At 49.4% G+C, this 23422-nt stretch overlaps 1 protein-coding gene across 4 annotated transcripts in view; it reads right to left on the reverse strand.

The window, feature by feature from the left end:
• The window catches only part of Rap1gap2 (RAP1 GTPase activating protein 2), a 201578-nt gene that overhangs the window by 120072 nt on the left and 58084 nt on the right, over nt 1–23422 (reverse strand). For 2 of the 4 annotated variants that reach the window (XR_003838023.1, XM_029483715.1), the window contains exon 1: nt 17846–18005. The exons of the other annotated variants lie outside the window; for them this stretch is intronic. Coding sequence is in view for 1 of the 2 variants with exons in the window: in XM_029483715.1 (XP_029339575.1) it covers nt 17846–17952 (107 nt within the window). In the remaining variant the exon portion in view is untranslated. Of the gene's footprint in view, nt 1–17845; nt 18006–23422 lie in introns of those variants that run through there. 4 annotated transcript variants of the gene reach the window in all.

Here is a 23422-nt window from a genome sequence, read left to right on the forward strand (position 1 = left end):
GAAGGACCAGGGAGGAGCAGAACCCTTGGCTGTAAGAAGAGCATGGAGACCAGGCCAAACCATGTGCTGGAGAAAGGGAAGAGAGGGAGGGAGCCAAGCCAGTGTATGACTAAATGTGCCTGGTAAGCAGAGATGGTTAATAAATGCTGTGCATGCGTGTATGTGACACAGACAGACAGATAGACAGACAGACAAGTGTGTGCATGCACATACACAGGTACAAAAAAATAGATATGAAACAGTCATAGCATAAACCGTCTAAGCCCATTTTAACATATATTCTATGTCATACAGAATGGTGGGGCCCAGTCCCAACGGACAGATTTACAAAACACTCCCACACCTAAGGAACATGGAAGAAGAGGAGGTGGAAAGACTGTAAAAGCCCGAGTAACAGGGAGTTTGCTGTGAGACTGTGTCCCCTAGAAAATCCAGAAGCTACATCCATAAAGTGTCAACAATATGGCTGCCTAAACATGACCTGAACAAGGAGGACACCAAGAGACATGCTAACGTAGAAGGAGGGAAGCTCACAAGGCCTCAACCCTACATAAGAACTGCAGGCAACTAAGGAATGTGGGACAAAGTCTTCCCCATGGAAGAGCACACCAACTATTTGTCTAACACCAAATGGTCAGACCCGAAAACATACATACAAGTAGCAGTACATAGGCTGAGCAGGCTATATTTAGAAATATAAGTATATACATATTCATATATGTATGTGATAACAATTAATAATAAAAAGAGGCCTTGGTAAAGAGCAAGGAGGGGCATATGGGAGGGTGGAGGGAGGAAAGGGATGGGAGAGATGATGTAATTACAGTATAATCTCAAAAATAAAAAATAAGTGCTTAAATGTTAAATGAGTATATATATTTTTAAATGTCTATGGTGTTCAAGCAACCAACTATGGTCTAATTCCAGAACTGCCCACCCATCATTCTGGAAAAAAGCTGATCTGTCCCTATATGAATAGCTAATACACTGTGTGGTTCAAAATTAAAAGAAAAAAATCAGAAAACCTACTTTATCTTCTCTTTTTATCATTATTCTGTGTGTATGCATGTATGTCTGTGTACCACATGCATGCCTAGTGCCCATGAAAGCCAGAAGAGGTGTCAAGTACCCTGGAACCAGAGTTATAGGTAATTGTGTGCCACCATCGTGTGTGCTGTGAATCGAACCCTGGTCCTCTGGAAAGATAGCCGGTGCTCTTAACCACTGAGCTAGCTACCAAAGCCCCCACTTTGCCTTATCTTTGTTCCAATCTATCCAATTCCTGGTTGGCCCCTGAAATGTCTTTTACACAACCATTTGAAGTTTCTTTATGCAAACATACCATAGAGAGAAACCCCTTTGTAGCTGTGGGAGTCGATTCTCACCACCTCAACCACCCGCTGAAGCCTCACTTACTAAAATCTGAGGGTACACTAAGTCCCTGTACAGAATGTCATAGTACTTCCACATAACATACACAATCCTTCCCCAACTCAAAATTGTCTCTTGATGACTCTTGATGCCTAAAAATGATGGCAATGCTTTGAAAACAGCGCCACGCAGCTCATTTAGAGAGCAGAGAGCAGTGAGAAGAAAAACGGTCTGCCCATGCTCAGTACAAGAACACTTCCTTTTCAAATAATTGTGGTCAAGTTTGGTTGAACCCATGCGGACAGACCCGGAGGATGGAGAGGGCCAACTGTACAAGCCAGCACAAACACAAAGTCTTGTTTCCCCAATTTTTTTTTCATACAAAGGCATGCATCTGCTACATTCTATTCTGCACCTCGCTTTCATTATGTGAAGTTTTTGGGGAACCATGAGATCATCACCCAAACTGCTTCTCCATTCTTCAAGTGCAGGAGACAGTCTGCGGCATGCATGCAAAATGACCAATGAGATCAGTTCCCTCTGCACAGGCATCTGGCTGCTTTCAGTATTCTGCTACTTCAAATAATTCTCAGAAAATACCAGTCAATGAGCTGGTATGACACTCCGACGTCTGAGAAACTGCCAAAGGGGATTCACTGGGTCAAAAAAATATGCGTTTTCACCTTCTGGTGTGTGTGTGTGTGTGTGTGTGTGTGTGTGTGTGTGTGTGTGTGTGCATGCGCAGTACACACGCAGGGAGAGGTCAGAGGGCAGCCTCAGCTATCATCCTCAAGAGCTGTCAACCTCCTCTGAGACAGAGTCCCTCACTGGGCTGCAGCTCATCAGTTAGGCTAGGGTGGCTGACCAGTGAGCCCAGGGACGCTCCTGCCCCTACTACACAGCGCTGAGATCACCCACACCCACCACCATGACTGGCTTTTTATGCCAGTTCTGAGAACTGAACTCAGGTCCCCAAGCTGTTGAGCCATCCCCTCAGTCCCACTGAAAGGGCTCTTACACTACACGGTCTACGCTCTGGCTCCCAGAATAAGCACCCTCCCCATGCTGGCTTAGAAATAAACATAGACTGGTATCCAATCCCAATCCCCTCCTTAGAATTTGCCTCAATTGAGCTGTTGAAAAGCAGCTTTCATTCCTCTCTGGAGGTCAAGAAGCTAAAACTTCTTGTCCATAGTGAACTACAACGGTGAACCTAACATCACAGAGACAGATGACCCAGGAGGATAAAGCCAATCCACAGACAGACACTAAGTCAAGAGACAGAGAGGGACAATGCAGATGGCCCTGGAGCCAGCTGTTCCTGACTGAGGTCCTTGCACACATGGGAATGCCTGCCGACAACCTGCTCTGTTTGGCTAACGAGGCTTTCTGGCTCTCAAGAGGCCTGATTAGAGTGCACTGTACAGAAAGGAGAATCCCAATTTGGTTATAATTGGAGAAATGCGTAAAGATGCAGATGTGACTCTGTGGAGTCTGGATGATGAACAGACAGGAAAAGAGGACACAGTATGGATGAACAGTGGTCGCCCCGAGTCTCGGTCCCAAGCTGGGGTTACCTATGATATTTTATTCTCTGCAACTTTTCGGCTTTTTCTAAATTTTCTGCAAGGAACATGGGTTTTAAAATATATTACAGTTAAAAATAATAACAATAACCTCAGGTTGGTAGGAAGCAGCCCAGAATGGATTGAGAGAAAGGCTCCAAGCCCTGCAGGGGTCAAATCAGCCCCAAAGCCCAGACTGCAGGCTGCTCAGGCCATCCGCACTTGAGCAGATGCTGCCTCTCAAAGGATGGGCTGGAAAGTCACATCTACTATGTCACTGAATCCAAGCCTTCACTGGAATGGTCCAGACTTTTCCCTCCACACTCCTCTCAGGCCCCATGCTGCCTCTGGAAACAGCAGAGTCCCACCCAGCACTGTCTGTGAACCCAGCAGAGGGGAGTGTCTGGAGAACAAAGAGGCCCAAGACTTCCTCAGCTTGAGTCTCACCCTCCTGATGGGTAAGGTGAGACTCAAGCTGAGGAAGTCTTGGGCCCCTTTGTGAGGGGTGGGGTCACTAAGGACCTTTAACTTCTCCATATGGAATGTTTAAGAAGACTTTGGCTTGCCTGAGGTCCCCAAAGCTCATGGACTCTAAACATACCTCAGTGCTCAGAGGCTAGGCTAAGGCGCCTGTGCCCAGCACATCTTCAGCTAGAATCAGACACCCTCTCATTTTGCCTTCCACATGGACGGTCTGGACAGAGTCTATTTGGATTCTTTGTTTTCACTATTTCAAACAATTGTGATTAAAAACCGTTGCCTAGAACTTTCCATCACCCCAACTAAAAACTCTATATCCACAAAACAAATAATAATTCACAAAACAAAGGCTCCCCAGGAAATCTATATCCTACTTTCTGGCTCTAAGTTTGCATAGGCCCAGCATCTGAAGAGTATGCCACAGACTAAATGGCTAGGTACTCCCAAAATCCATTATGCAGGGCTACTTCCTACCTCCCCCATGAAGTGATAGTCTTAGGAGGTGATCAGGTTGGTAGGGCAGGACTATCGTGAGTGGGGTTTATTCCCTTATAAAGGAGGTCTCACCAAACTCCCCTGTATCTTCCTCTGTGAAGACATAGTAAAAACATGGCTGTCAGGACTGGTAAGACAACTCAACCATTACGAGCACTTGCTGCTCTTGTCAAGAGGTTGAATCTGACCCCCAGTGCCCACATGGCTCAGAGCTATCTGTAACTCCAGTTCCAGGGGATGTGACACCCTCTTCTGGCTTCCACAGCTGCTAGGCATGCATATGGAACAGATAAACAAACAGGCAAAACACACATACACACAAAATCTTTTTTGAAAAGGAGGAGGAGGTGGTGGAGGCACCACGGGACAGGAAGCAGCCTTCACCGGGTGCTGCATCAGTCAGAGCCTGGACTATGCAATTCTTAGCCCCTGGATGGTAAAGAAATAAATGTCTGTGGCTTAAACCATCAGGTTTCTGATAGCTTGTAACAGCAACTAGAACAAAGTAAGGCAGAATGGAACCCCAAGGACCTGTCTCTTTGTGTTTGGCCCATTTCACTTACCATAATGTCTTGATTTCCTCCCTGTCGTGAGATGATTCCATTCCATTTGTAGCTGAATAGTACTCCACTGTATGGATCTACTACATTCTGCCCATCCATCCATTGTTAGAGGACACTTGTGTTGCCTCCGCACAGGGCTGTTCTAACTAGTAACTAGATTAATTCTTACATCCATAGAGTAGACTTGCAGAATAAAACTTCTGATTGCAGCAGTAATCCCACTCAGGAACAAGTAGAAAGGACCCATTAGTCTTATCCCCATCTCTCAGCAAGGAAAACTGAGGGCTACGGCCTGAACGCTGTAGACATTCGGGATTATTACATATCTATGGCCTCCCTGGGTTTTCTGTGAGGTTTCAGGCTGCCCCTCTGCCCTTCTGCAGTTGTTTTTTGCTATCCAAGGGTCTCTACCTCTCAGACTCTGAAACTACTGCAGGGCCTGGTCCTCCAGCAGGGGAGTGAATCACACAGAAGCAACTCCACTCTCACAGCCAGAGTCCTGTGAACAAAAGTGCTCTCAGCCAGGGGCTAGAAGAACTGCAAACAGACTGAACCCAAGAGATGCTGGCTTTCCTGAGTGATGGATAACTGGGTCCCATGATGAATTAGCAGAAGAGGATAGGAAGCATCGCCCAGTCCTAGAGCTGAGGGTTCAACGCAGGGCTAACCTGTTCTCTTGGGCAAGGTCTGACAGGTTCACCACTCAAGACAGGCTCAAGAAAAGGAGTCCCAGAAGGGAACATACTGCCAGAGACCAGAGACCAGAGACCCCAGCTGCTGGACCTACCAGAAAAAGCCTCACCCAGCACAGCCATGGCACCCTGAATCTGGCTCAGCAGACGAGCATCCAGCCATATCAAGACCAACTAACCCAGCCAGCCAGGAAACAGCCACGGCTGGGGTTTCTACCTGCCCACTGCCGACAGCACAACTTCCTCAGGCCACCCTTCCCTTGTTCTCAGCCAAGCAACTCCTCTCCCAGAACCAGAAATGGCCACAAAACCCTGACTCCTGAAACCAGATGCAGCCTATCCCCCTAGCCAAAGATCAAAGGTGGGGATTTCTTTTTTTTTTCCCCCGCCTGGATGGGTGGATGTGCACCACGTGTACGCCCAGTACCCAAGGAGCCAGAGAGGGTGTTGGATCCTCTGGAACTGGAGTTACAGACCGTGAGGTGCCATGTGGATGCTGGTAACCAAACCCAAGTGTTCAGCAAGAGTAGCAAGAACTCTTAACCCCTGAATGGTCTCCCGGGCCCCATTGTCGCTGATTACTTCAGATAAATTACCAATCAGAATTGGGTATGGTGGCTCACACCTATCATCCCAGCACTAGGGAGTCTAAAGCAGGATTGCACAAGCATGAGGTCAAACTAAGCTGTAGAGTGTGACCCTATCCCAAAAGTCCAAACAAATAAAAACAACTAGAAGCAGGGTTATTTGGGGTGAACCCCCTGCCATTCCTCTAAGGCACAAACTATCTGGCCTCTGCTTAATAAGACTGCAGTGGGACACACAGTACAGAACAGAGTTTTAGGTGCCACACAGCTGATCCTGCTCTGGGATGTGACAAAGACTGGAGGCTGGGGGAGGTGGACAGGGCAAGCCTTCCACTGCCTAACCTGGCCTTCTTTCCCTGACATTCAAAACCAGCCTCTGGCACTGCCCTCAGGCCACCCTGACAACCTCATTTCCACCACTGCCCAGGTGAAATCCACACTACAGTCAACCCAGCTCGAGGTGACCCCGTGCCTTTCCCGCCTCCATTCCTTTGTTAGTGATCTCTAGCTAGAAAGCAGTTCTCCACCTCTCTTTCCTGATGAAAATCCTGTCCAATCATGGGCCATCTAGCCAACAACTGCGTGATGTCTTTCATGAGGGTTACCCCTGACTTCTGATCTCTCAAATACCACTTCAGAACCCACACTTTTTTGCCTTGGTTCCTCCCCTGACCTATCAGGTTTCTCTTGCTTGAGTCAAGAAGAGGGTCTTGTCACCCTGACCCTGTCACATGGTCCCTAGCACACACCTGCACCCCATATACACCAACAGAGGAGAACACAGGAGTTGGATATTTAGAACATACCTACTTCCACAAATGGCTGCAACTTACATTTGTATTTAAGAGCGGGAACAGGACTGGTGGCACAGTGCAGGCTAAAGCACTTTCCAGAAGTGAGGTACAGAGGGGCAGTGATGTGGACCCAGGTGCCTCTGTTCCCATCCCTCCCCCACAGCCTGTGTCCAGCCTCCACATGGCCATGCCCCTGGGAGACTTTCTTGGCTACCATGGTTTGCTTTTGTTTGATGTCGCACTCAGAAGCCTTGCCCAGAACATGCTCGGGTCTACTTTTCAGATAGCGTGCTTTTGTTACCTTTGTAGTTTCTACTTTTGCATCTTGGGTTAAATATTTTATTAAAATATGTGTCCTATTAAAATACAGAGCATGTGGGTAACCGTGGCTGCAGCCAGGCCCTGCAATTCCTGTCTAATTAGTGAGGACAGCTGCCAGGCAGCCAGGATGCCCTTTAGCTTTTCTGAGGCCTAATATGACAGATACACTCTTCCCCAGCGTGATGCTCCTTCACCCCTCAGCTTAGACCAAGAATTCAGAAGGAGCCCAAGTGCTCCAGACACCTGTCCTGTCCCTCCCATACATGTGTGTGCATGAGTGTGTGTATGTGTGTGTGCATGCATGTGTGCATGAGTGTGTGTATGCATGAGTATGTGCACATGTGTGTGTGCATGAGTATGTGTATGCATGAGTATGTGCACATGTGTGTATGCATGAGTATGTGCACATGTGTGTGTGCATGAGTGTGTGTATGCATGAGTATGTGAACATGTGTGTGTGCATGAGTTTGTGCATATGTGTGTACATGCATGTGGGCATGAGGGTGTGTATGAGTGTGTGCACGTGTATGTGTACATGAATGTGTGCATGAGTGTGTGTATGCATAAGTGTGTGTATACCTGTGTGTGTGGAACGTGCTCAGGTGCCACAGGTTTTATGTTTGGAGTTTTGTTCCGAGACTAGACACCTTCCCTACAATCCCTTTCCTGAGTACTGAAAAGCAAGCACAACTAGCTAAGTACTTTGACCAGGGTCACCATATACTGAGTAGGAGGGGGAAAGAGATGGAATTGGGCATCGGATTGTCCCAGAGCTGTTACACAAGCTGGGTGACAGGAGACACTATGAAAAACAGACTGAATGAAAATAATTGACATTACAAGAAATAAAATTAAGTGAGGCCCAGGCAGCATCTCAGAGTGAGGCCAAAGTAGACTCCATCTGGACTCCCAGACTAGCGCTCCATGCATGTTCCTTCCCTGCCCAGTCCATGCCCAGGGTGGTACTACAGGCATGCTCCTCACCTAGTACATACCCAAAGTGAGGCATCATGCATGCCCCCAGCCCAGCGCATACCCAGAATGAGTCTCCACCCATGCTCTGACCTCACCCCCTTTCTATATTGTCTTAAGCTTATGTAATACATAATTTCTGTCCCTTTCTGTGAGGGTCATTCCAGGGGCAAGGGAAGAGGGATATCAAAGGCAGGTCCACAGCACCGTTTCCGCCAGCTCCTACAGGGAGCCCAGCTCAGCGGCAGGGCTCCTTGAACCAATGATCACAATGCACCTATCCCAAGCCAGCGGAGCCAAGGTAGAGGCAAGGCTGGGCGTACCCTGACAGCTCCTCACTCCAGACCTCAAACCTCTCACATCCCGTGCATCAAGGCTGAGGCAGATAACACTGTGGGCAGGTGTAGACATGTAGAGAGGGTCAGCGAACAGGTGGCCAGCATTTTAGGGAGAGCCCCAGTAATTTTGCCAGAGCTACTGGTTTCTCCGGGGAAGGCTGAAAAACAGTTATAACACAGAATCTACAATCTTAAAATATAAACTTAAGGGGAAAAAAATAAAGACAGGAAAAGCTCCATGACTTCAAGGCTAGCCTGGTCTACATAGCAAGTTCCAGGTGAGCCTGGAAAGCTACACAATGAGACCATGTCTCAAGAAAAAAAAGAAAGTGGCAGAAAAATGGCTCAGTTGTCAGGCTTCTCTTTTAGAGGCCCCGAGTTTGATCTCCAGCACCCAAGTAGCAACTAACAAACATCTATGACATCAACTCTGGGGACATCCAATGCCCTCCTCTCACTTCTGTGGCACCAGGCATGCTACAAAGACTCTATTATTTATTTCTCCATGTACGTCTTTGTGTGTATTTGTATGCTCTTAATGCGCATGCCATGGTGTTCACGTAGAGGTCAGAGGTCAGCTCTGGGGAGTTGGTTAACTCCTTCCACCATGGAACGTCTCAGTATACAAGGAAGCTCATCACTCTTGGTGGCACACACCTCTACCTGATGAGCCTTTTCTCTGGCCCTCGTTTTCATTAAATTCATTAAAAATTATTTATCTTATGTGTATATGTGTACGTGTGTGTTTGTGTACACCTGTGCATGTGTGGGCCTGTCTTCTTCATTACTTTCTCCTTTACTGAGACAGATAGGTCTCTTGCTGAGCCAAGTAGCTCACCAATTGCTGCTAGGCTAACTTACCAGCTTGGCTGGGAAGTCCCAAGTCTTTGCTTCCCAAGTGCTGGGACTGCGATGCTGTGGCTGCCCAGCTTTGACATGGGTCCTGCGGATCTGAACTCTGGCCTTCATGCTTGCAGAATAAGGGCTTTATCCACTGAGTCACCTTCGCCAGCCCTAATCCAACACATTTTGTAGCTTTCTATTTGTTAGTCCCTGAGCTTATGTGTACATCTTTATGAATTCTGCTAGTTTTATTTTTTTCTTTTCTATTTTGGTTTGCAGTGGGATGGATAGGGACTAAACTCAGGGCCCCTGATTGAGTTATAGCCAATGTAATCGAGAGGCTGTGTAGTATCTCTTGTTGTCATTTGCTTTGAGAATGGGGTCTTGCTGTATAGCCTGGAAACTATGATCTGATATCTTCACCTCCCAATCCTGAGACTGCAAGGGTCCATCCCCACACTCTGTGTAGCTGTGCTCCTGATGTAACCACCTCAGTCAGTTTTTGTTGCTGTGCCTGAGAGAAACAGCATAAAGGATAAAAGGTGTATTTTAATTCCCAATTTCAGGTGTGAGCCAGTGGTCAGCCACCGCCATTGTCCAGAACCTGTGAAGGGGCGGAGCATCCTGGCAGAGAGGGTGTCGTGGGGAGGGATGACGAGGTAGGAGTACAGTTGTTCACCTTGTCTCCGTAGTGGGAAGCAGACAGATAAAGAAGAAGGGTCAGGGACAAGGTACCCTTCCCAAAGGCATGCCTTCGGTTGCCTATGTCCTCTCACTACGCCCCACCCCCTAGGTCCATTCAGCTACCAGTAGTAGGTCAGCAGACTGACCCGTCCGTGATGTCAGAGTTCTCTTGTTCCAGTAACCCCTCAGGAGCCCGTCAGATGGGCTTAATCGAACCCTTAATAAACACGCAAGCCTTAACACCCCGGACGTTTAAGAAGATTTATTTACTTTTACTTTATGTATGTGTGTGTTTTGCTCACATGTATGCATGTGTGTAACATGTGTGCCTGGTGCCTGTGGAGGTCAGGAGATAGTGTCAGGTCTCCCGGAACTGGAGTTGTGGGTGGTTGTGAGCCATCTCTAGTCCCCAGGGGCATTTGAAGATTCAAGCCACAGCAAGGGTTCATTCAGAACCTAAGATAAGCACTTTGCAGTGCCTGGCTGGATATAAGCTCTCTATGAGGGCTGTGGCTTCTGTTACTGATGCATGGAAGTGTTGTGCACAGGATAAGGGTGCACTTCTTAAGGAGAGAGCGCAAGAGCTCTACATGCACACTGACCTGTGTAGACACCACCCAGATAAAACAGATTTTTTTTCTCCCTAAAAGCATGGTCTTTATTTGTACCCGAGGCTTTCCTTGGAACTTGCATATAGCCCCAGGCTAGCCTGAACTCATGATCTTTCAACTCTGTCCCCCAAGGACTGGAACTACAGTTGTGTGCCACTGTGCTCAGCTTAACATTGGGGTGTGTGAATGGGAGCCCTGGGTCTTCTCTCAAGAGGATGGTGTGAGGGAACAAAGACTGGTTTCTAGGGCCGAGTGAACTTGGTTTGACCTTCTCTTCTTCCAGACATAGTGAGAACCTGGAGCCAGTGCTGTGATTATTCACTGCCCTTGGAGCAAGGGTGCTTTAAAAAATGTCACTTGCTTTTAAGCTTATCAGCTGTGAACACACTGTTTCATGAAGGCTGGTGCCTTAGCCAAGTCCTGCCTGGAACCCTCCAGGAGCTGGGCACCTCTCCGGAGACACACTGGCCTCATGAGTGCTCTGAAATAGCTGGTTCTGTGGAGCCTTGGGGTTAGCTCTGTAGGAAGAAGGGTCAGGCCTTTTGGTGAGAGTCTCCCTCCCTTGTCTCTTTTCCTGCCATTGCACAGGATCCAGTTCCAGGAGGGCATGCTGGTTCATCAACAGATGGGAGTCCCAGAGCAGAGTGGGAGTGGCTGCAGGGGTCCCTGTCTTTCACTGTGCTGGAAGAGCCATCCCTGCCACCTAGGAACTTGTACCTTGAGGCAGAGGTCAAAAAGTGGCTCCTAGGGTCCTTAGCGAACCTTGCAGCGCACACTGCGGTGGGCGCCGGGGGTATGGAATGGATGGCAGAGAATCACTCCTGTTTGTGGAGCTGTCATCTGCTAGAGTTCATGCTAAGTCACAGATCAGGTCTCCTGGCTCTTTTTTGTGTTTTTGTTTTTGTTTTTGAGATCTATTTATCTTTATTTTATGTGTATGAGTGTTTTGCCTGCATGCATGCCTGTGTGCCCTCATCTGCCCTCAGCAGTCCTGGGACACTGGTGTTTTGTGGTCCATTTTCGTCTATAAGAAACTCCCCAAATCTCAGACATTTTCACACCACCTCCCCAATTTTCCCCAAATCCTAATACCACCTGACAATGACTCCCTTAACACTTTTCTTTAAATTGACTTGCAATTTTTGACTTAAACAAATTTGCTTTTTTAAAAATGTTATGTAACTTCCACGCATGGAAAACCAGCGTAGCTTGCCAGAATTCATTTTTCAAAATAGCTATTAAAATAAAAAGCATTTGTCCACCTGAAAACATCTTGCCTACCTCAGTTGCTTTTTTATGGATTGGGTAGACAAGAACCTTGGTTGGCAGGGGGCGGGGCTGTGGTTGGAGGGAGGCCTCATCTGAAAATGACTTATGCTCTTCCTGGGCCCTTGGGCAGCTCTGGTGGGCACAGAAGTGACTTTCGTTGGTTGAACCGAGCAGGCCTGGCAAGCCCTCTATTTGGCAACACCATGGTAGGGAGCCATCTGTGCGCCATGCAGACTCCAAAGACATAAAACTGTGTTTAGAGAGAAAGCTATATTAGCTAATAGCAATTGTTCACTAATTCAGACGCCCACTGGCCTCTCTGCCATAATGAAGAGAATCTGCCTTCGCCTCTCATGAAGCAGCTTGGGGATGGGAGCTCTCAGAATCCAGGGCCAAGGACAGCCCAAGTGCCCTGCCCAGCCCTAGGGACGGTCAGGGCTGATCCCAGTTTCTCACGCCTATAGGTCCCAACATGATACACAGGCAGGAAAGGAACCAGAAGAACTACGAGAAGATAAATGAGCCATTCTTTGCCTTTCTCCTTGAGATCTCACAGAATGGCCTCAGATGAGAAGAGGGTACCTTGAAGCCCGCCTCAGAATGGCACTGCACGATCGACAGGCTGTTGGAAACCCAGGCTATGAGCACATTTTACTTGGGGAGACAATTGCCTCTTAAGCATCCCTCTCCACTCATTCAACAAGTATTCCACTGAACATCTCCTGTTCCAGACAATGGAGATTCAGGTGTGACATTGGCAAAGCCACTGGTCTCCATTCACATCCTGGAGAAAGTAACCACCAATACAACTTTCATTGCATGGAGTTGGTATCATTTCACATAAGCATGACAAAATAAGCAAATCATAGCAAAGCAAGAGCAACTGAAGTGAAGGCTTAGACTACCTGGCCCTGGGAGCTGTGGCGGGAGATGGTTCGGGAGTACAGTGGAGAAAGTAACAGTCAATTAAGTCACGAACAGCAGGTGCAAAGGGCCTGGGGCAAGAACATGCTGGTAAGTTCCAGGGACAGAATGAAGGACTCTGCAGCAGAAAAAGGATCATGGGACATGGTGGGAGGAGGTAAGGCTGCTGTTGGCTTTCCTCTGAGATCCAGTGAAAAACCATGGGGACACAGAGCTTTTCACTATGGGTGAAAGGCTTGATTTTCCGTGACTCTTTCAAACTCCCAGATATGAGCTAGAAGCAAGGACACAAAATGGGACAGAAAACGAATTGCTCCCAAGCTTGTGGTGGTGGTGCACACACTTAATATCAATATTCAAGAGCCTGAGGCAGGAGGGTTGCGAGTTCAAACCACCCTGGGCGACAGCGTGAGACTCCATCTCAAAACTAAACAGTAGCTCAAGAGAAATCGAATCAATTCATTTCTGCCTTGGGTTCTGTCCATTAGACTCCAAGGGTCTGACTCTCAAGCACTCAGAGAAACTAATCACGGGAAATTGGTTAAGAGGAGAGCTTTGTTCTTTGAAACAAGAACAGCTAACCAAGCAGGTGGCATCCAAACATCAGATGTAAAGAAGCAGGAGACTGGCCCTCCAGAAGCAGAAGGCCCCAGCCGCCTCCCAGGACAAGAACAAGCTTCCATGTCTTCAGGGCTGGGAAGCAGAGAGCTTCCTGCCCTGTACCTCTTCCAGCTCGGGAACACTGGGGCTGGGAGGCCCAGGCTCCTGGACACCTCACAGGATCAGACCTTACATCAGCCAGTTCCTCACAGGGCTGTGTCCAAATCAAGTCTCCTCCTGGACACCAGGTCCAAAGCTCAGGAACCCATAGCTGCTAGCTCACCAAAATAGATAGCAGATACCTCCAGCAGTTCAGTCAGGCAAGCGCCTCAGGGTTCACCAAACTGAACCCAGACAGAGCCTGTAGCCTAGATCTGTATGATAACTCACCGATAACACGTCAGGTGGGAGAGCTCAGCAAACAACACCAGGATTACCGACCACAAAGCCCTCACTGTGGGAAATGTCACAAACAAGCCAAGCGAAGGTTACGGTTCTATGGTAAAGCACCTGCTTAGTGCAGGCAAGCCCCTGTGGTGGCGGAGACAAAGGAGGCAGAGAAGGCTCGTTCCTTCAATAAATAAATTGTAATAAAAATAAAAAGAATTCGAAAGAAAATGTAGATTTGAGAAGTACATCCGTCTCACCTGATTGTCTGAATCTCGACTCAGAAAACCTTTTATGAGGCTGGAGAAATTAGAATACTGACTCGATAGATGATAGAATTATACTGTTGGGCTGGGAAGATGGCCCAGTGGTTCAAAGCACATACAGAGGATGTGAGTTCAATTCCCAGCCTGGGGTCTGTGTGTCCCCCACACTCACACACATGCTAAGCACGTGCTCCACCACTGAACTGCATCTTCAGGCCTCAGTTCACTCGGCTTTGAAACAGGGTCTGCCTAAATTGTCCAGACTGGTCTTGAACTCACTCTGTAGCCCAGGCAAGTTTTGAACTTTTGATTCTTCTGCCTTGGCTTCCTAAATAGCTGGGGTTGCAGGCCTGTGTGAAAAGGCCCAGCTTCCCATAACCCTTACATCCTACAAAAGAGGTGCTCCGGGCCTCACCCCCATCTACTGGTGTAAAAGAAAGCAGGCTCTTCTTTCTCCATCAACAGATGTTGAAGGAATTTCTTACACTGTGATTTCAAGCTACAGTGTCAGAGAATATGTCAGATCCATGCTCCCCTCAAACCCAGCACTGACTTGGCCAGCTCCCCTATGCCAGAAACCGTGCAGATAGTCAAAAGGAGACAGACCCTCCAGGCTGTTCCAAACTCTGGAAGACGTCTGCTAAGACTGATGAGACAGGCTGGAGCCATAGCTCAGAGGATAAATGCCTCTGCCAGCAAGATTGAGGGCCAGAGTTCAATCCCCAAAGCCCACATGGTAGAAGGACAAAACTGACCCCAGCAAGCTGTCCTCTGAACTCTATATCTTCTCCAAGGCACACACATACACACACACACAATAAGTAAGCAAAATAATTTTTAAGACTGATGAATCCATGCACATTTCTAAAATGGGTAAATTGAGGTTGGAGCTTTGAGCACATCTCTTAGGAGAGCTCCTGGAAGAATCTCCTGACCTCTGGCCCATAAGACACCTATCCCAAGACCATTCTCTCTGGCACATCCGTTAGCACTTTAGTGTATACTACCTCCAAGCAGCACAGAAAGGAGATGGCAAGGACCACCAGAACATCAGTACCAGCTACACGTGACCATTTCAGTCCTGAAGGCAAAGAGTCCAGAGTCTTCTCTGCATATGCCTGTCAATTAGGTGCTGGGAGGATCGATGGATGGATCAAGCCTTCCGGAAGGATGGGGAGGGGCCTGAGTTTGAGCTGACCCCATGATGAGAGGAAATGCGAATTTAACACCCAGCATGTAGTTTGGGGAAGGCTTAGCAAGAGCCAGCAGCTGCCACCAGCCCCTAGACTCCCTATGGCCAGTGGGCACCCACAGAGCGAGGGTCAATAGTGTGCACCACACTGATTCCAGACACTTAAAGACACAAAGCCTCCAGAGTAAAGCAAGAGAAGAAAACAAAAGCCACTTCACACTAAGATAAAGCCAATCTCCTCTGTGAAGAGGGCAAGTGTGTGGCTAGAGGCATCGGGCTATAACAGCAGAAGCACCAGATGAAGCCAAGGGTGAAGGAAGGCTACTACTGCCTGCCTGGCTGGCAATCAACAGCTGAGAGCATCGAGAAAGGGCATCACCATGAGGCATCCTTACCCCAGCAGACCTCTCCCCAACAGACACCCCCCAAGTCTGCTGCTACCTCATTGTAGACCCCCAACCTATGCCCATCTCTCTGCCTCCTCTGCCTGTACACGCTATGCCTTGACCACTACTGGTAAGGTTGTCACCACCAGACATCTTTCCTTTGTCATCAAGGGCACAGGGCTAGTGAGAAATGGGAGCCATTCAAGCCACACCCCCTTCATCCTCAAGAGCACTGGAGACTTTTCGGCTATATCTTCACCACACTGTAGCACTAAGCAAGCCCTTTGTGTACATTCAGAATGTGATACCCTAAGAACTGAAACCTATACCACTGCCAATAGGTGAGGCAAGGCTCAAAGCTCTGTGTTGTACACGGGGCTTTCTACCCCACCACACATTCTGTCTTTGGTCAGGAGCTGGTTGGATGCATCTGCCTTCCACTTCCTGAACTCATACTCAGGATGGAACCTCCTATGGCTCTACTCACATTAGGAAAGTGTTCTACTACTAAGCCATATTCCCAACCTTCCCTCATTTTTTTTTTTTTGAGACAAAGGTTTACAAAGTTTCCCAGGCTTGTCCTGAATTCACTCTGAAGCCCAGATAGGCCTTAAACCTGTAATCCTCCAGTCTCAGCCTCTTGAGTAAGGTGGCATCACTGGCCTTGGCCATCAAGTCCAGCTAAATTTGCATTTTTATGGAACACATTTTCCTTTTCTTTCCCCAGGGCAGGTCCTAAGACTAGCCACTCATCCATCCTTCTAGTGCCAGGGGGTTGGTTGGTCCATTGGTGCCTCCTCTACAGAGTGTGTGGAAAGAGGAAAGGAATCCAGGCTCAAGGGCAAAGGGTCCCAAACCCAGAGCACTGGGTTCCTGGTTCTCCTGGCAGCCTTTCTAGTGGACACTGGTGTTCTCAAAATCAGACACCCTCGGTACACCTGAAGGATCTCTGCCACGTTCAGTGCCACTTACGTTTTTTTTTTTTTTAAGTTTCTATTTTATTTTTATATATGTGTCTATGCTAGGGGGTTGCACATGTGAATGAAGGTGCCCTGAGAGGTCAGAAGGTTTCAGATCCCCTGGAGCTAGACTTATAGGCATCTGAGAGACAACCCCCATCCCTCGCCCTCCCCACACATGGGTGCTGGGAACTGAACTAGGGTTCTGAGGAAGAACAGGATGTGCTTTTAACCACTGAGCCATCTCTCCAGCCTCAACACTTAGTGTTTTTTTTTTTTTAATTACAACCATTTCGATTGAACAGATGCATTCTGGGGACTGGCTACCGTTAAGTAATGCCTTACATTATTGCCACAAATGGAAAGATGAGTCCCACTAATGCTAACTAGGAAGGACTCCTCAAAACAAAATGACCTCCCCTCGGGACAGATCCTCTCTCCCACACTTAAAGAGCCTGAGCCAGCCCAGCCAGCCCTGGGTTACAAAAGGAACATAAGCAAGAGTTAAAGGTGTTGAGGCCAGACTGCCACCATGCAGAGGCTTTTCCTTTGAAGGAATCATGAGGATGGGGAGAGAACTGGAAAGAACTTTCTTACCAAGTGACTCAATGTTATTTCATACTCAACCATCTTAATCATTTCCCTGGCTTCTCAGCCGCTGCTGTGGGAAACATCTCATTAATCCACATTTTGGGGAAATGGGAACAAGAAGGACCAGACATGACCTAGACCATATTCTTAAAAGCCCTCTTCCTCGATGCCCAGCACTCTCAGACTCAGTCACCACCCAGGCGTCATCTGTGACTGTAATGCCCTTGGGGGGCTATGAGGAAGTGCAAGAATACCCACCCCAAAACTCCTCAAGCAGGACTCCTATAAGTCAGGCAGTGGGTTTCAATATCCTCAGTCGCTAGGACCTTAGCAGAAATGGTAGGTTATGGCCATAACCTACAAGAGCAGCCCCGGGGTCTAATGGTTGTCAAATCTGCATCTGGAGGCTGGAGCCCAGGCAGCTGCCTCAGCATCCCCACCGCCACCATCAATTCCATAAGTCCTCCCCCCCCCGCACCCCCCACACACACGCAGATGTCCAGGGTGTCCCTGAAATAGCCTAGAAAACAATCTTCAACGCCCAGTAGCAAACTGAAGATCGAACAATCTCAAGAAAAGAGTCAAAGAGGGGAACACCCAAAAACAGATACGGCGGGGAGGCGGGGGCTGAGGCACCTCCAAACTTGGTCCTTGCCGGCACCCAAGAACAGAGCACGCGGAGCCAGAAAGGCAGCTCGCGGGCTCAGCCAAGTTACAGAGAAGCTTGGGCTGAGCCAGGGACAGTAGCGCAAGTCTCTTCGCTCTGCAGGCTTCGGGATGGGTACCAGGATCCGTAAATGTCAGGTCTGGGGCCCCTCCGACTCCTCTAGTGTCCCGTCAGAGCCAGCCAGGCTTTTTTCATATCCAACAAGGAGCCAAAAGGAAAAAGTCCACCCGAAAGACAACAGGAATTCACCGCGAACGAGGACAGGGGATCCGGCGCAGCCAGCTTTACCTTTTCTCTTTATTCTGTTTTCGAGATTTGTGCAGGAGTCCGATGAGCACCACGGCGGCTCGGATCCCCGCCTTTCGGCAATGCATCCTCCCGGCCGGCTGGGACATGGCGAGGCCGCCGGCGGTGCCCAGCCGCGCCCTCGCCCGCCGCGCGTCCCCGCCGCCCCAGCTCCGCGCGCTCCGCGCTGCCCGCGCCCCGGCCCCTGCTGCCCGCCTCGCATGGGCCCCGCCCCGCCTAGGTGCGCCCGAGGGTCAGGTGACTGGGCGCTCACTTCCTGACGACCTTCAGCTTCTCCCTGGGGCCCGCGGGGCGGCCGGTGTCCGCTCCCCCAGCGCGGGCATTTCCGAGGCTCGCTCTGGGCGCAGCGGGCCAGCGGCTCCCGGCCTCCCGCTCCGACGCACCGCCCGCCCCGGCCCCGCCCCGGCCCCGCCTCCCGCTCTGGGGCTGCTGACTCCCCCAGCAGGCTGAGACCCTAAGGAGTACAGGCGACCCGACCCGCGAAGCAACCTTAGGGAACTCGGCCAGAGAACTCGGGAGAGCAGGGGACCTGACCCAAGGGGGCGCAGGCAGCTCGACCTTAGTGAGCTCAGGCGTCAGAACCAGGGAAGAGCAAGGTATCGGATAGCGAACTAAAGAAAGCGACTGGATCGCGCCGGGCGCTGCGGGGCTTCGACGATCCGATTCGCACTCTGCTCTGAGCGCGCTGTTCCCGGCCTTTTCTCCCCTGTGCCCGGTGTCTGGATCCCTGTCCCCGCGCCCGGGCCCCGGACCCCGCTGGCAGTCTCAGGCTCCCTCCCAAGCTGACAAGCTCTCATGCCAGCCCGCCGGGATACTTCTCTGATGCTGTCACCGGCTTTATAGCAGAGGAGAAAAACACACTCGGAGAAGAAACGCGCGTCCACCACCACCTTCCCTCCGTCCCAGATAAACCGCCTTTTCGAGTGGCCAGCGCCAAGGCCTCCAGCCCTGGGGTCCCACTTTAGGCGGTCCCGAGACCAGTCAAGAATGGGGCGGGGGTACTTGAGGGCGATCAGGAAAGATGCTACCTCCCCTTCCACCACCTGGGATCCGCGAAAGGATTGTCTTGAGTGGTGCTGGATCAGCTGCGGTCAGCTCCCATTAACATTTCTACAGCCTCGGAATTTAACCACACGGGGTTGGTAATCAACTTCACCCGGGCTTGCCTCTTCTTAAAGGACCAGGTTAGCCAGCGAGCCTCGGGTTTTGAGCTCGCATCCACCCGCTCAGACCCTCAGGTCCTCAGCACAGCACATGCGAGCTCCATCCAGACTTGAACACAGAACGCCTCAGATCTTAGCTAAGGAAGAGGCAGTGGCCTGAGTCATAACAGAACCAGCACTGAGCCTCGCTCTAGAGTCCTCTCCTTCATCACTTCCATTTGCCACGGGGCCTCCCAGCCCCCTTAGCCCTTGAAGCGTAACTAACTGCCTTGCCCCCTTGAGGGAAAGGAATCCGGCATGAAGGGGTGGGGGGTAAAAGGAATTAAAACAAACCAATTAGCCCATCTTTGGAAACAGCCCTGGTGGGGCCAAGAGGTCCCTTAGCAATTTGCTTTGTTTTTTACACAGTCTGGTGTTCAAGCAAACAGAAAATACGGGGGTTGAGGGGAGGACTGTATCAAAGAGCAGAGGGGGCTGCAAATGAACTCTAGTACCCTGGACTTCTGGTGAGCTCAGCTCCTTGCTACCACTAGAGCTGGGACAGAGAGAAGCAGCCCCAAGGTGATTCCAAAATGCACCTGGTCTATTTATGAAGCATCCATTAGCAATGGCCTTGGGCCCTGGTGAGCCTCCTGAGTGGTGGGGGATCACAGATACAGCCATGGACTTCTATTTATAACCGGACAGGAGTGACCCACCCCACCCCCAAGGCCCTACCCATGGGTTAGGCAGCTAGGCAGCTGCGAGGATTTCATCAGGGGTGACTTCAGAATCTGCCTGGGGGAAAGAATGGGAAGTAAGTGTTCTCAAACAGGGAAACAAAAATAGCTTCGGCCCAGGGTGCAGGGCCTCTGGAGCCCTTGGGAGCACTTAGCACCTCCAGGATAACTGATGGACAGCTTCAGCTACAGGGGGCAGGGAGGGTGGCCCAGCATGGGGTATATTTTATTCCCGCACAGAGAAAGGTAAAATCTGAATGGAAAGTCCGCCTGCAGCTGGTGAGCAGTGTAAACAGCTCCCACCCATCCCCCACTGCCCGGGAGTTAGTTCAGGTCAAGTGCACAGCAGGTACAGAGGCATTAGAAGAAGGTGCAAAATCTCTCCATCAAGTGGGTTCCATTATACATTCTTGTTTTGGGATTCTAGGCTCTCTCAGCTCCCCCAAAGTCCCAAGGTGGCAAAAAAAAAAAAAAAAAAGTATCTCCAAAACACCAGCAACTTTCAGCCCTGGTTGCTGGAACGTGAGCCCTGTTTCTTTCCACCGGTCACCAAGCCTGTCACCAACTCGATTCCGCCATCACCCATAGCCCACAGCAGCCATGTACCCGACCCAGGAAACACAAAGGGGCAAGGAAATCAATGCCAAGTTCCTCACACCCGTCTCTTCTAGGCTTGGTGCCCTACCAACATCTATTAAACAAGATGAATCCAGTCTCGTACAAGAGACAAGTGAGGACAGAAACGGAAGGCTGTCCTCGGTCTATTGTTATCCAACCAAGTCATTTCTAACTGCAAAGAGCTAACACACACCTCATTGCAAATATGCCCATGTCCAACAAACACATACAGTGTGGCCCAGACATTTGGGTCCCAGCATTGGCCAGCCTGTGCCACCTTCTCAACCTTTAGTCTTAAGGTTGAACTGTCAATTATTTACTTCTACATTTGTGGTCCTTGCACCAACTTGCTTTTTTACCGACATTGAAACATTGGTATCATTGTAGTGAAAACAAGCACGCTCATTAGACTGACCTCCATACTGATCTCACTCATTCAGAAAAACGGGTGACTTGGAAGTTTCAGCCAGGCAATTGAAACAAACCAAGGCATGGTCTTTGAAAAAACCAAAAGTCACAGTTTGAAAGAGAAGTGGAAAGGGGACGTTTTTTCACATGAGTGACTGGAAAATATTCTCAGATCACTTTTGAGTAGACCGAGACATGGTCAGGCCATAGGGAATAAAGATACGGAAGACAGGGGTGGTCACAGAGGGAATCTCTTTCTGGGTCCCATCCCATACCTTACCCCAGCAGTATCCTCCCTCATTTACCATCCTTAAAGCCCACAGTCCTCAAAAACAAAGTGCCAGGCAGCCGCCCCACACATCCCCACTCCCCACACCCCACCCCCGTGCAGGGGAAACTCAAAGACTGGTGGGGCCTAGGAGGAGGAATGCAAGCAAGTTAATCATGAACAGAGGACAGACAGCTGCACCGTCACGCTCAGGGCCAGACACACAGACACGCATGCCTACTCCTAAAGAAAAGGGCTTTCTGAGTCCGGAAACTGACTGCAGAAACGCATTCACATGAAGGCCAGAAGATAATCAGCACGCCTGGTCTCAGAGACAGTCCCCAGCTGACAACTCCCACCTTAGGCTGGCACTGCTCTGAAGCAAAGCAAATAAGAAAGATTCGGGCACCTGGAGCTTTTGAAGCCAGGGTACAGCCAGATGCAGTGTTCCTTCCTTTCTGCAGGAATAGAGTCTCCAGCTAACCTCTGCATCATCAACCCTTTAAGGAAAAGCAGCAGTTTAAAAAAAAAAAAAAAAAGAAACAAACAAAAAAACCTCAGGGACTGGAGAGATGGCTCAGCGTTTAAGAGCCCTGTCTGCTGCTCCTTCCGAGGTCCTGAGTTCAATTCCCAGCAATCACATTGGTGGCTCACAAACTATACTAGGATCTGATGCCCTCTTCTGGCAATCACGTGTATAGGTAGAGCACACATGTATGATAGATAGATAGATAGATAGATAGATAGATAGATAGATAGATAGGAAAAAGATTCTAGCTTTAAAAGAAATATCTCAAACAGCAGAGTACATCACCACCACACCCATCTACTTTGAGGAACATGTATGTACACACATTCTTGGAGAAACCACTCCTCAGCCTCCCTCTGGCACCTTACACCTCACCCCTGTGCCCTAGGAACCGCACTGCCTTCTTTCTTGGCAGGTATACTAGCGCCCCCTCCTGGGCAGCAACACAGTTACACTATCAGACGAGAAAAAAGAAAACTCAGTGAGGGAGACAGGAGGCAGACGGAGGGTGGGAAGAGGGAAAGACTGAGAAGGTCATTCGAGGTGGGAGAGCAGTTTCCATTTTGAAAGGAGAGAGAGGAAGAGTCTTTGCCAGCACACCAACTCTCCTCTCGACAGCTAACAGCTCCTCCCAGGGCTGGCAAGCAGCCCCTAAAAGGGCCCATACCCACAGTGACAGCTACAGGAAGCCATCCACAGGCAAGACGCTAAACGAGCCTTAGGAACCTTAGGGACCGCTGCCCAACCCCATGCTCCCAGAAACACACACCCCGAAAGCAGCGGTCCTGCAGGAAGCCATCCAACCAAGCAGAGTCCCCGCCCCAAGCCAGCTCGAATTTTTGGAAACAGGTCTAGGAAAGCGTGTGGCATTTCCGAACTCCCAGGGAAGGAAACCACACGGAGGAAACCCATGGAGCCTGCTCCAGCTGGGCATCCTAACCCTTCACATCCCTTGGGTGCCCAGAGTCTAGGGAAAGCACTCCAGGTGTGATTTCAGTCAGAACTTCCCAGCTATCTACTCAGGGGATCAAAAGACTGTTTAGAAGGAAGAGAGGAATGCTTAAAATACTGCTTGAGTTTCTCAAAATACTTAAAATTCATATTCTCTCCCTCTCCCTCCCTCCTTTCCTCTCTCCCTCCCTTGCAGATTTCCTGATTTTTGCTAAGCTGCGTGACTGATTTTTTCCCCACACTGGGAACATTTGAATGAAATTCTTTGGAGTACCCAGATTCTGAGGAACGTTAGACAGTGCTTTTTTAGCATGGAGGTTTCCCAGGGCTCATTCCAGGAAACAAAGAGCTTGTTTGGCCAAGTGACCTACAGTGCTACCTTTCCTCCCAGGGTCCCCTGGCCCCCATCTTAATCGCCACAAAACTCTCAGTGGCTGCTACCTGTTAAGCCCTTTGCAACCACAGAAGTCCCCACGGCTGAGGCAAGTCTCAGGGAGGCTGTCTCTCCATAATATTAGTAACATTGCTTAGCAACAACACCCTTCGAAGCAAGAACCGGCAGACTCTCCAAAAACCTTCTCTGCCTGGCTCTACAAAGAACGGAGTGGATTCTAAGACATGTATTATTTATATACTATCTCACATGCCCAGTCACAGTCTGGGCTTGACTGTCTGGGAGATGAAGAATTATACCGATGTGACTTTGTGCTTGTTTGCTTGCTGTTACTGTAACGACCTTGGTTACACATTTCTTTTAAATGCCTTATGGTGTTGTCCTTTTCAAAGGCAATCTCACATAACCTTTCCATGGCAATTCAAAACCATTCGTATCAATATCCGCTTCTATGGTAATACAGCTAGCTAGGTGCAGTTGTGGGCAGACAGCCATTGAGATGAACAGCC

The sequence above is a fragment of the Mus caroli genome, chromosome 11 (genome assembly GCF_900094665.2).
Source record: "Mus caroli chromosome 11, CAROLI_EIJ_v1.1, whole genome shotgun sequence".
NCBI classification, from domain to species: Eukaryota; Metazoa; Chordata; class Mammalia; order Rodentia; family Muridae; genus Mus; species Mus caroli.